This window comes from Drosophila rhopaloa, unplaced genomic scaffold (genome assembly GCF_018152115.1).
Source record: "Drosophila rhopaloa isolate 14029-0021.01 unplaced genomic scaffold, ASM1815211v1 contig_115, whole genome shotgun sequence".
NCBI lineage: Eukaryota > Metazoa > Arthropoda > Insecta > Diptera > Drosophilidae > Drosophila > Drosophila rhopaloa.
In genome coordinates, this window is record NW_025334990.1 from 16054154 (window position 1) to 16067515 (window position 13362).

General features: G+C 40.1%; 2 protein-coding genes and 1 non-coding gene across 3 annotated transcripts; 2 read left to right on the forward strand and 1 right to left on the reverse strand.

Annotated features, from left to right (window-relative positions):
- Positions 1-234: 234 nt before the first annotated feature.
- LOC108044844 lies at positions 235-12977 on the forward strand. Its single transcript, XM_017123999.1, has 5 exons — positions 235-750; positions 6562-6671; positions 10752-11155; positions 11217-12215; positions 12283-12977. The coding sequence occupies exons 2-5, from the start codon at positions 6594-6596 to the stop codon at positions 12659-12661; spliced, it is 1860 nt and encodes a 619-aa protein (XP_016979488.1). The 5' UTR covers positions 235-750; positions 6562-6593; the 3' UTR covers positions 12662-12977.
- On the reverse strand, positions 3271-3342 carry Trnat-ugu. The gene has a single exon. It is a non-coding gene; the product is annotated as a tRNA-Thr (tRNA).
- On the forward strand, positions 9081-10666 carry LOC108044845 (persulfide dioxygenase ETHE1, mitochondrial). Its single transcript, XM_017124001.2, has 5 exons — positions 9081-9630; positions 9693-9837; positions 9915-10278; positions 10333-10451; positions 10509-10666. Exons 1-5 carry the CDS (start codon positions 9475-9477, stop codon positions 10562-10564), a joined length of 840 nt encoding a protein of 279 aa, XP_016979490.1. The 5' UTR covers positions 9081-9474; the 3' UTR covers positions 10565-10666.
- Positions 12978-13362: the final 385 nt, after the last annotated feature.

Sequence of the window (13362 nt, forward strand, 5' to 3'; positions counted from 1 at the left end):
TCTAGAAATATGCTATTTTTAACTAAATTAAAGTTCTCAAATATTTAGCTATTTTTGATTAAACCTTATAAATTATTAAGCTACTTTTTGTAACAAATAACGGGCAACACTGAATATAGAGAGAGGGTGAAGAGGTGAGAATCCCAAAGAGTCGGAGAGAAACAAACCCAGAGAGCGGCTTCATGTAATGCCCGACTGTCGTTCAAGTCACGATGTTCAGACTTCATCCACAAGTCGACGCGATCGGGTGTGCGCGCACAGTCTCTGTATAATCCATAATCGATTTCGTGTTTATTTCTCTTGAACCTTCTTCCATTAACCTGATCGGGAAAACGGATATTCCACTCCTACAACCTACGTGAATTTGTGTGTTTTGTTTACCTATCCCATTCGAGAGTAAATTTCCTGTATCCTCCATAAACAAAGGAAACACACTAAGGAAATTCCATAATTAATTTAACTGCTGCAAGCGGAAACAATAAACAAAAAAATTAAAACTAAATGTGCCGATCGCGTTTTAGTAACGGTTTCGATGCGGTTTCAAACAATCGGTTTAAACATTGACATCATTGATTTATGTCCCAAGTGTAAATAATTCGCACAATACAATACACCAAATTGAGGCTTTCCTCCCTCCGCAAAAACAAACCAATCAAATGCAATGAAATGAAATGTGGCCATTGATTTGCGCACATTGCCATTGTTCAAAGTTATTGGTTGACTTTTAACTGGGATCCGTACTTTAAGCTGGTAAGTACTTTTCATCGGCAATAACAATGGGGCTACAAATGAAGATCGAAAATCACTTGCAGAAAGCGAAAGGTTAAGCAGCAATCAATTGTTGCATTCTAAAATACAATGCGGCATCTTTAGCGCAAACGGGGTCGTCGCGGCAAAAATAATAGTGATGATGGGGCAATTTTATCTTTGTTTTTTTCTGCTCTTCAGAAGGCCACTCCTCCTGAAGATCTTTAGTTGGAATTTGTCTTGCATAATCCCCATGAGCAATGGGTAAACGGTTCTGATATCTGAATATTTATGGCAGAACTTTCGAACTCTTTTATAACTCTTTTCTTATCATAACAAAAGCGGCATAAAAAAAAAAGAAAACCTCGCAAATAAATTAGTCAGCCAGCTGTCTATTAAAACGCGATTTGCCTTGTTGATGAGTCGCAGATAAGGGAGTAAACAGTATGGCTGTTTTTGCTCATTATGCCTTAGCCAAGTTCAAAGTTCCACAGAAAAAGCAGATGAAAATGTTAAGTAAAATTCCTCTAAGCAGACACAATCAATCAGTCAAATATGACTCGATCTCTGACCATATAATTACGTATGAGAATTTTGCGGTTGAATCACAATCGACGAACTTGATACGTTCTCGAGACCCCTTTCGAATCGTGGCTTAAATGCAGTGGCAGGTTCTGTATGTATCTCAGTTTACATATCACCCATCTCGCTTTTGTCATTAATTTTAATTAGATATTTCCTTTTGGGAATCGCTGCTGCATTTGAATGACAATTGATCTGGTCTCTAACCGAAATGTATTCTTCGTTTCCATTTCTTCATTGAAATGCCAAACCCTTTATCGACAGGATGTCTTTGGGGTCTCTTGAGTGTCATTTACATACTCTTCGGATTCTTTTGGCTGTTCGTCTTTGACTTTTGTATGTTTCTCGATTTTTTCAATGCTAACAACCTAATCAAAGTTTGTTTTTCGGCTATTTGTTGGATATGTTAATTTTCGAATGACTGTATTTTATTTTTATGTGGGCTTCATGTCGTGATTTCTTGTCTATGTGTAGACTGAGATGCATCAACGCATTTATGCTGACTTTTGTTTTGTCTACTTCACCCATTAAGTGGGAAAAGAAAGCCAAGATTCGGGTAGATAACTTTGCATACATCGTCGACCTGAGTATGTTGACTATTCGGGCTAACTGTTTCGGTTGCGGTTTTCACTTTCATTCAGAGAGGCGCTACAACAATTAAAACGAGAGCTGCAAATCTTTATCTTCTCAAAATAAACCAAGCCAAGACTATCGGCATCGATTTCGCTTTCGTTTGGGTCGTATTTCCGATCTCTGGCCAGGGCAATTTGCACTTTCATAGAGCGCCTAATCGCAGGCCGACTTTCTAGAATTGATTTGCATAAGTGATTTGTCCAGTGCGGCGACGACTTTCGCGACCCCAATCTGCATCTCGATCTGAAGACAGCTGACATTCTAACTGTGAACGATATACACACTGTCGGGAAAATATAACCGAGACTAATTGCCCACTGTAAATGATGGGCAATTATCAGCTGAAATAGCAACAGCTGCAAAACCAACAGCCCGTACAGTAATCATTCGAAAAATTAAACTATAAAACCGAAGATGTTTTGGTGCGGAACTTGGGATCATAATATTAAGTCTAAAATTTCCGATGTAATTACCGCAAATATAGCAAGTTAAGTTTATTGTTGGAATACATTTACATCCGAAATAAACATAGAGCATTAAAAATTGATAATTAATATTTTTATAAGAATATTATTATTATCTAAAATCGAACAATTAATGCCATTATAACTCTTTCTATAAAAGCAACAGTCGTACCCGCGATGCATATGTATGTTCCCAGTTTATGACATAAGGCAGTAGTTTATTAGAACAAACAAATAAACAAACCAACGACCTTTTCTTCGAAAGTCTCTCAAAGTTCAGTTCATAAAAAGAAATACATAAACCCCAAAACAAACAAAGAAATTTCCATATTGATGTCAAGTCCATTAAGCATATTCTTAGCCCGTTGTCAAGCCATCTTAGCCCGGTCAGGTCCATTTTGTTGGCCATGTAGCCAGCAGCCTCCGAGGCGATTAAAATTATCAATGTCGGGGCTGCGCTTGTGACACTTGTGCACACATAATAATGCCCGACAAGCCAGGCCAATTGTCAAGCTGGGCTAATTTGTGTTTTGCCGCAGTGTGTTAGTGCCAAGAGAAATATTTCAGCTCGTAAATAACTCGAACAGACAGGGCGCGCAGGTGTTGGGAAACTACAAAACTAGTCAGGGGTTAACGTTTATAGGAAAACCACATTGAAAATATAAAAACAAACCTAATTTGGCGTCATGCCCGCAGGGCAAATGTTTATTCATAAAGGTTATTAATACGCCGCAATGTTACCGAAACTGAATTGAGGTAATTTTCATAATTATTTCAACCTTGCCAAAAAGAAAAAAGTAAACAAAAAATAAAAAATAAAAGAAAAAACTGATTTTCAGGCTAATGCCTCCTGTGAGGATTGAACTCACGACCCCTGGTTTACAAGACCAGTGCTCTGCCACTGAGCTAAAGAGGCTCTGTTAAATATCTGGCCAAAGCGCAATACCCTTCACCGCTGTCAGAATGCTTCTAGCAGCTGGAAAAACTTAACATGACTCTTATCTGCTTACTTTAACAGTGCCAAAAGCTGTTAGACTTTTTTCATTTGCATCAGCAGTCAAAGCTTCGAATCAAGTTATTACGCGTATATATAAACCACTATATATTAGAACCAGGTGTCATCTCCATTTAAGTAATTGAGCAAAATAATTTTGCATTGTTTAACAACTTCGTGGGCGCGCACTGAGCTCATCTCGCAACAATTTTGTAGGCGCGCTTGAAAAGAAAAATAATAGTAAACAAATAACAGCAGAGGGGCGGGGCAGGTAACGCCCCCCGCAAGATAGACTGAAATTTGATTTGATTTCCAAGCTATTGAATTAACATAAAACGCGGCATTTGATGTGTGGGCAGATGTTTTTAGCGTATACGCAACAAACTGTCAACATCCGAACGGACTGCATTTGATATATGGCTTAATGGAAGATCCGATTCAAGATCTCGATCTCTGTTGATTGGAATTTATTGCAAGATTCTCAGAGTAACCGTTTGAATTCGAGTTAGAACAGATCCCCTGGGACCTTGGCGACATCAATTTCATCTAAAGCCTGAGAGAAATGATAAAAAGCTGAATAAACTTGTCATCATTTCGCTGGCTTTTTGGGTCATTTCGTGTGAGATCTCTTGGTTAGACCGGAAAATTCGCATCCGAACAAGTTTCACTTGGCAACTAAAGCCACTGGACATCGTTCCACTTGCGTGGCCATCAGCATCGAAAATGCAATTTGCAACTTGAATTTAGGTGTAACAGTTAAATACCACAATTTGCAGCTTGTTCTTGGTTCTTGACTGGAAAACATTGTTTGTGCTACCTTGAGTCGAATTGCTTCATAAACTCGGCTTTTTGTCAGTTTCACTCTTCTAACTTGACTGAAACGCCGGAAACGCGAACAACATAAATGAAGTCCAAATGGAAAAGATTACAGGGCTTAGTGGCTAATGGAGATGGTAGCGTGAGGAAAGGTGTGGGCTATTAAACTATGTAATTTACAGTATGGGTAACTCAAAATTAAGATTCTTACAAACATATTTCTGAAGATAAATCATTTTGAAAGTGTTGTCATAATGAAAATCTTTTCATACTCGTGAACGAAGTAGCAGTGTTTTTATGATTTGTCTTAACTACCCAAAAATGGAAATAAATTCCCTACCGTACTCAGGGTGATATTTAATTAACTTAAACCATAAATGTGATGTAGATCAGTTGATGTAGCTGACAAACACAAAGACTTGAAATTTGTTTAATTATATAGGTGCCTTCTCCCCAGGTAACTCTCTTTAATAACTTGATTATGGAGTACAAGTACTTGTTCTTGGTCTGGTTGCGCTTCAGTGGCTTTAGCGCCCACATGCTCAAGACCCGGGGCCTGGGAAGCACCTGATCCCCGGTCTCGCTGCACTTGCTCTCGTTCCTATTAAATAAAAATATATAGAGACAGACACGGGGAACCCTTCAGAGTTGGGCACGCAAATTCAAGAATAATAATTACATGCATATAAGTCGGCTCTCATATGTATACGTATAGTTAAGTATGCTGAAGAGGGTATAGTTGAACGATCTTCACGGTTGACAGACTTTTCCCACAGCCAATTGAGAATTGTAACTGACACTGGTGCAATTTGGCGAATGGTAGATACTTTGTAGATTCCTGACAGATTCTTCTCCCTAGTTCCCCATAATTTCAGCTCATTAGCAAAGCGTTCTAACAAAGTACAATCAGCCAAAAGAGAGATAGATTCAAATCCAGTCGCTAATGTGCGAGTACTCGTCGTGGTTTTCATTCAAAGCTCTCTAAGCAGGTCTCTTTCCATTCTCCATTCCGCAATTAAGCATTAAGGCGAAATTAGATTAATGGTAGGCCCACATTGAGCGAGGTAAACTCCCCTCATATCTTCTGGCTTTATCTAGTTCCTGTCCCAACATGCCAGCAGAGAGATATAGGCCCCAAAAGATGGGGTTAGACAAGATGTAGATGGAGTTCTTAGCTAAATTTTGTAGAACGTCGCTTGCGGCAATGCCAGCATGATAATTATTCTCCAAGACTAATGACTTGCTGGGTTTATCTTGAAGGCTAAAGGCGCAAGCCCAAGCCCAAAGCTAAATAGTACAATGTCAAACAGATGCTAGAGATACAAACTTCCCAAAACTGGTAGATGTACTTTGGTGTTAAAATAGAATATTTAAACTAGAATAATTTTACAAAAAAAGTAAATACTTGCTTTTCTTAATATACCCATTAAACTAGTACTTCCAAAGCGTTGCTTAATTATCTTTAAAATTAATAGTTAAACATAACATGATGAATTAGTTTCAAAAACTTTCATCGAAAGTTTGCTTTCAACTTAGCAGCTCTTCAGCATGGGTGGGAAATCTTTAAACGTCGCAATGTGAACTGCTTTTTCATAGAACTTGTTCTTTTTTTAGCACTCAATAAAAACGAAGCTAACGGTACGAGTTTAAACCCTTAGCCCTGTGAGATACATTTTGTATGTCACAAGTATCTATGACAATTGCAGTATGAATGAAGCGCTTTGTCTTCGAGTGCCGACAAAGGCAAAAAGGCAAACAAGTGAAAAGCCAGAAAAGAGGGAAATGAGCAGCCGTCGTTGTTATTGCGTTTGCCGGCACATTAAGTAATGTGATCTATGCAACCTCATCCGCGAGATACCATCTCGAGAGTGTGTATCTTGCGGCTGTGCAGATCTGCATATCGAATGCATTTCTTTGTTGTTGGGCCCCTGAACCACCGAAAGTGCGTTGTTGTTTTCTGTAACCATCTCATTTGCATGTGGTCCGCATTTCTTTAACGGATCTACAATATGAATGATGAAATGAGAACTTAAAGGATGGTTCTGGTGGCCAGGGACCAATTAAAACGTCTTCAACGAATCGCATGTAACGTGCCAAAGCTGTTAAGACCGACGAACCGAAAATTGAAGACCAATTGTTTTTGCCTTGCCGAGCGGAACGCGAAATTAAAGTGACTTTGAAGTGAGCTGAAGTCTAGGACTGAATTGTGGGGCTGTCCACTTGCCAGCGATTGCCAGGGTTCAAAGTTCACCACCACATGATATATATCACTGTCAACTTGAGGTTGTATCTTAAAGACTCACCATATCTTTTACTCCATTTCAGAGCTGAAAACGCAGACTGCACTGTTTTCCATCATGGACACCGGAAGTGTGGTTAGTGAACCGATTTCCGCGCATCATCGCGCCTTCGCCAAACAGAAGTCCGCCTCCATGGTAAGTTGCCTCGTTTGCAGAAAAACCTATGCGCCAATGGGCTTATTGTGTAAGACCTAACATAATTAATGCAACCGCCCTACCCCGCCCCTATTGTCTGATTCGATTATGTAAGTGCGCGAATACTATCTACGCTAATTAGATATTGACACGCACAGGCCGACAAGCATCAGGCATTAGCATTAGCCATAAGCTGCAAGCACTCACCCCAGATACTTTGCATCGCTACACGCTAGAAAGTTGTCGAAAACGAAATTCGCAAATGGGCAAACATAAATCGCAGATACAAGCCAGCAAATACCAGATAAAAATAAAATGCATTAACTTAAGTCGAAGATTTATTACACTATAATTTTTGGGAACATTAATCAAGCATATTTATAAACTAATGTGGTTAAAAGAGTTAGAGCACTATTTAATTTGAAAAATTAACGATCGAACTATTTATTTAAAAGTGGATTGTGTATTCCAATTCTTTTAAACGTTGATGTATTTCAACCTTTTCTTAAAATGTTAGATATTAATTTTTTTCTGTGTATTAAATCCAAGCTTCTCCGTCACTTTAATCCAAATAAATGCATATTAATAAAGCGTTGAAAACAACATAAAACATGAAAATGTAAGAGCTCAAAACAAATTTCAACAATTAATTGCAAATCCATTTGAATGCATTTTTAAGCAACACTTTCACGCAGCCCACAATGCAGAGTCATTCAAGCAGTTGCATTCAAACGATTGGTAGTTCGAGTATCAAAATCTTTTTAACAGGTATTATGTGTGAAATATTGCATAGCCAAGCTGGGAATTTTCGTATGTATTTATTTTTTATGTGGGGGAAGTGAGTGGAATAAGTAAGTGTGAGAAAAGTGAAATTATAATTCAATAGACTCGGAGAATTTCATGTGCTTTGAATTTCCTATAGTAGATAATAAAAGCGCAATGTGGAGTAATATTGCAATTTTTTCTTTCGAAATTAAAGAAAGTCACTTTGGCAGTTATGATGATGGAAATGAGGTGCTTATGACCCCACTAATCTTTAACATTCGGCCATTTGAACCTCCTCACTGGGCCTTTTGTGGGTAAATATCTCTTTAGATACATACTCGCATGATGGCTGCTTAGCAAATTAGTAGAAAGAAGTCAGTCCCCACAATGGAACTTTCACTCGCAGCGAAATGATTGAAAGCAAAAGTGAGTGACGAATATGTTTTGTTTGGGTTAAAAATCAACATCACCATCGATGCGAATCATCAACTGACAGGTGTTTAGACATGGGTTTTTGGGGGGGGAGGCGTATCAATTGTAATAGCAACTATAAATAGGCCCAGTAAATTGGCCATAACCAAAAGGCTGAACAAACAACTCCCCCCAAAATGTGAAGTAATCACAGGCAGAGCGAAACGAAATCGATATCTTTTCTTTCCCTATTCAAAGACCCTACAAAAACCAGCACCCCGAAGTCGGGCTGCATTTCATACCACCCTTCTCCTATCGCCAGATTTCCCTACTTACTTCACCATCTACGGTCAATTAATTCCTTCCACAAAATTACACCAATTACTCAACGCGAATGCTAAATAGATTTCCAGTCCGAGCTGTTAATAAATGAATTTGAACTCGTAAGATATGCAAATTTATTTATGATCTTAGGAAAAAGTCAAGAAATTTACAACGAAATCCGGCGAGTGAAGAAGTTCTCACGTTCACCCCGAGTAGTGGACAATGTCCGGTCTGAATTTATTTTCCTTCTTATTAATTTTGTAAAAATTTCTTAACAACTGCAACTTCCTCGAGGTGGTAGAAAAAAAGTAGGGGTTGTTACCGAAGGGGTGCAAGGAAGCCTAAAATGCGACCAAAAGGTGGTTGTTGCAGTTTTTGAGGGGCACATAAGTAAATGCAGCTGAGACAAGACTCTGTAACGGCTTTTAGTTCTTGTGTATTTGGGAGTGTTTTTTAAGATCTCAAAAAATATATTCAAAAGTAACACAAATGCAACCCTTCCATTGTCTCATTATTTTTATATTATTTAAAAGTTTTAACAGTTTGCCTGATTTATTTTGATGGAATATAATCTTTAGGAAAACAATGAGATTTAAGTCTTTATAGATCGTATAAGTCAACTTGTTTCAAAATGCAAGCAACTATATTATATCTGTTCTACACTGATAAGTAGATATGTGGCTTATGCAACTGTTGGAAATAGTAGTCTTCGATAAATCAGTTCATACTTCAACGTAATGCTCATTCTAAAAGCATCTATAACAAACCAAATATACACCAGTATTGACATTGAAAGAATTATTTTTCTCATCACGTAGTCCGCTCTTGTTCAAAGTTCAAAAAGCTTTTCCTACGTCAAAGCAACAGGTTCCCCAAAAGCTCATAGACGAAGCTCCAACCAACACACCCTAATTCAACTCAGTAAAACTCAACACTTCAGCTGATGTGCCGCTGAAATTTCTCTGTGTTCACCAAACTTTTGTTTATTATTGTGTAAATTGTCCACAATTGTTTATTGCTTGTATATAAATTCCGGTACGCGAGTGATATACTTTACCTCTGATCAAGTGTAATATTTGTGATAATCGAAAGACTGTAATCGAAACAACAAAAAGTGCTCAATTATCAGTAATTTAATAAAATTAGGAACTTTATCAGATTCCATTGGTCAGCTCAATACTGATTAACTTCTAATAAGTAAGCCCCACAAAACAGTTATCAAGTGAAACGTTTAGTGGGTAAAAGTCTAAACGGGCCAAACAATTACACACGAACCTCAAATAGATAGAAATACGAGCACAAAATGCGAGTAGTGGGATCCAGTATGCTGTCAGCCCTCAAACGACTATCAACGCGAAAGCCCCCAACGTTGGTCAGTAATATCAGATCTTTGAGCTCTTTTGGAACCATGAGCCTACCTGAACGACAGCCTTTTTCTCCAGACTTCTTCTTCCGCCAAGTATGTAATTAGCTACTCTATTATGAAATGTCCCGGTGAGATTTTCATAACCTTTCACACAGCTTTTTGATGGAGAAAGTAGCACCTATAGTTACCTTTTGGCGGATCTGAAGAATGGAGATGCCGTGATTATTGATCCGGTGCTGGAACAGGCGAAACGGGATGCCCAGTTGGTCAAGGATCTGGGTTTTCAGTTAAAGTATGCCAGTAAGTGAAAGCGATCTCTATCTACGGATGGATAGATAATTTCATCACGACACCAACGAATTTCCCTATTTCCCAAGTCAACACCCATATGCATGCGGATCACATAACTGGCAGCGGTTGGCTGAGGAAGTTGACGGGGTGTCAGACGGTAATTGCCGCCGCCAGTGGAGCAAAAGCGGATCGTCACCTGAAGGAGGGAGATCGCATAGATTTCGGCACCCATGTGATAGACACTTTGGCCACACCGGGACACACAAATGGCTGCATGAGTTATGTGATCAAGGATCAGGGTTGTATCTTCACCGGGGATACCGTCCTAATTCGAGGTTGCGGACGCACTGATTTCCAGGAGGGCTGTCCACGTAATCTATACGATAATGTGCATTGCAAGATCTTTACTCTCCCAGAGAACTTTCGCATCTATCCGGCGCACGACTACAAGTGAGTGGTGTCTGGAAAGATATGAGATTTATCTCTAATATCTGCCTATTCCAGGGGTCAATTGGAAAGCAGTGTGTGGGAGGAGAAGCGCTATAACCCCAGACTGACTAAGGATATCGAAGAGTTTGTCAAAATCATGGACACCCTAAACTTGCCATATCCCAAGAAAATAGGTGGGAATATAGGAAAATCAATGTTTAACTCTCCTTACTAAGAAATATAACTTTCAGATGTTTCGGTACCCGCCAATCGAGAGTGCGGAGTGTACGACATACCCAAGGAGTAAACCCAACCCCTGAATACCTTATATGCAGCTTATATGATAATGTTTCTCAAAGAGATTTGTAATCTTTAAAATAAATATATGTATATTTCTTATCAAAATCAACCCAATGTCTACCTTACTTCACTCCCTGACTTTGTTGTGCTTAATAAGATAAACTCACTTCTTTGTTCCCCTTCTTTTGTTACAGACCATTCTGAATCCGAAGGGTTGTGGCAGTGCCGTCAAGTACAGTCTGCACTCGACTGCAGAGACGAACCAGGAGACTGCCAGTACCACCACCACCACTACCCACTGTTCAACAACCGGAAGAAGGCGAAAGGGTGGTTCCCTGGGCGGTACACTCTCCTCGCGATCCACGCGTAGCGAATCCAAGGAACTCCGATCGGCTCTTCAGGATCGGGAGGCGGTCATCCAAAATCTTCGCATCCAACTATGTCTGGGCAAACTGCCACGCCCCACGGGGCCACCGTTGGATGAATCCGAGAAGCCGGCGGCTGAACAAAAACTAAACAGACTGAAATCGGAGGCGGAGAATAAGCGAATTAAGATCAAGAATCTGAAGAGTGCCCTTGAGAAGCTGGACATCACAGAGTGAGTAGCTTAATAATATAAAGAGGAAGTAGATACTTTATAGATATTATTTCATCCACAGCAATATAGACATTCGTATACGTCAAGCCGAATTGGAGTATGCTCTTGGGAGGGAAGAGCTGCAGATGCTTTCGATTGTGGAGGAGGCTCGTGCTTTGCAGGCCCGTCTGGAGAAGTCGAAGCCCGAAGCCCAGACCCTATACAACATCATTAGTTCTGGAGTCTCGCTGAGTCTGCATGCCGTACATGCCACCTCTGGCAGATGGGCTGCTCAACAGAGAACAGATCAACCGGGCTATTATGTTGAATGGGCTTTAGAAGGCGATGGATTGTACAAGGGCGATCGTATCTTAGAGATCAATGGACGTCTGGTCACCGGAAAATCGAAAGAAGAACTGCAAAAGCAAGTGGGAAACTCTGGCAAGTGCCAGATGGTGGTACTGCGTAGAAAATCCGTACCCATACCACAAAAGCAACTCGACCAGGAGAAGGAGAACAACATGAGGCTGCAGCATCGCATTTCCTACCTGGAAGAGCAGGTGCGAGAGCTCCAAACGGTAAAGGATCATAGTCCTCCCCAGCAGCAGCAACATCAGCAACAACAGGCATCCTCCAATCAATCTCAGCACGTGACCAGCATCAGCATATCTTCGCCTCCTTCGACGCCCCCTGAAAAACCACTGATCTTCCAGAGGGGCAACTATATTACCACTTTGGTGGGCGGCAAACCCATTGAGCTGATGGGTGAAGATATAGGCTCCACACAAACGCCGCAGGCACATGTGACCAAAACGTTGATCAAGGAGAATACTCACATCGATTTCAGAGATCGTCTGCCGCACATGTACTCCATGCCCTCCAAGTCGCTGTCCGCCTCGAAGATCTCCATAAACAGCGATTCTGCCTATATGCAGCACCATCGACGTGAGAAGGAACGCCACCGGGATCGTCAGCACCGGGAACGCCCCAGAGATCCTCTCCAGCAACAACAGCAACTGCATCGCGAACATCTCATGAGCACGCATGCGCGCAGTGTGGAGCATCTTAATCATTACAATGGGTAGGTTTTTAGATTTGATATTAAGGGGCAAGATGTCTAACCTTTTAAATCTTCTCTACCATTTTAGACTGGATCGTCGCCGTGACACGCCCCGTCAAAGTGAGACGCACACCCTAAAGCCCCGCCTCCCAAGCGATATGAGAAGTGTAAAATCCCTGGATTTCGATAGCGAAAACGAATCGAAACCGGCTACAGAGACGCGCAACGCTCGACCCACTCCCCCCAAGAAACCGCTTCGCCTGTCCCTTCAACGAGCCCAAAGTTTACAGACCGTGGAACTGCATCCCTGTACGGATCTGGAAAGGAAGCGACCTATGAAAAGGGTCCACCACAACAACAATAACAAGGGTGGTGGCGGATCACCGACTGATGGGGGTCAGACCATGCTCATCGAGAACTGCACTCCCATGCACACAGCCTCCCTGGGCAGACACAAGCTCATTTAGGAACCCAAATCCAACCAAACTTAGTGTTAATCGAAGTAGTTTAACCCTTGACCGTCACCAGCTGACGGTTGTACCCAAAAACAGGCGGACATGTGCAAAATTATAATTAAATATACAAATAATATAAACAAACTCCCAAATGGGTAGTTTTCTCTTTCGGTCGTAGTTATAGTATTGTACTTACACTCTATATCCATAAGTAGGGCTTGGCTATCATTCTGTAGTATTGGCAATTCCAATAATAGACAGATTTATTGAATGTATAAAGATTTTATTAGCACAATTTATCAATGTGAATACACGAATATTTTCACCTAATTAATGTGTATTTTATTTGGAAAACTCGATCTTAGCCTGCTGAGGAGGCTTTAAAAGGTGGTATCCTAGTATCTCTTTTATGTGTTGTATATATTTCAACAATATTTTTTGGCAACCAAAACTATTTTGAATTTCGCAAATATTTATATTTAAGATTTCCCTGCTCTGATTTGCTTATTTATCAAATTTTCTAACAAATAAATTCTGAATGGGAATCCTAATTAGGCTTCTTTAATTAAACATGGTTATTTCATACATAATTGATTTTTAACTAAAGGAGAAAGGTTCATCAAATAGAGAAAAAAACTGATTAAAATTGGATGGTCCAAATTGTAGCAATTATACAAAATTGTACACCTAGATTAAATGACTCCCAATATTTA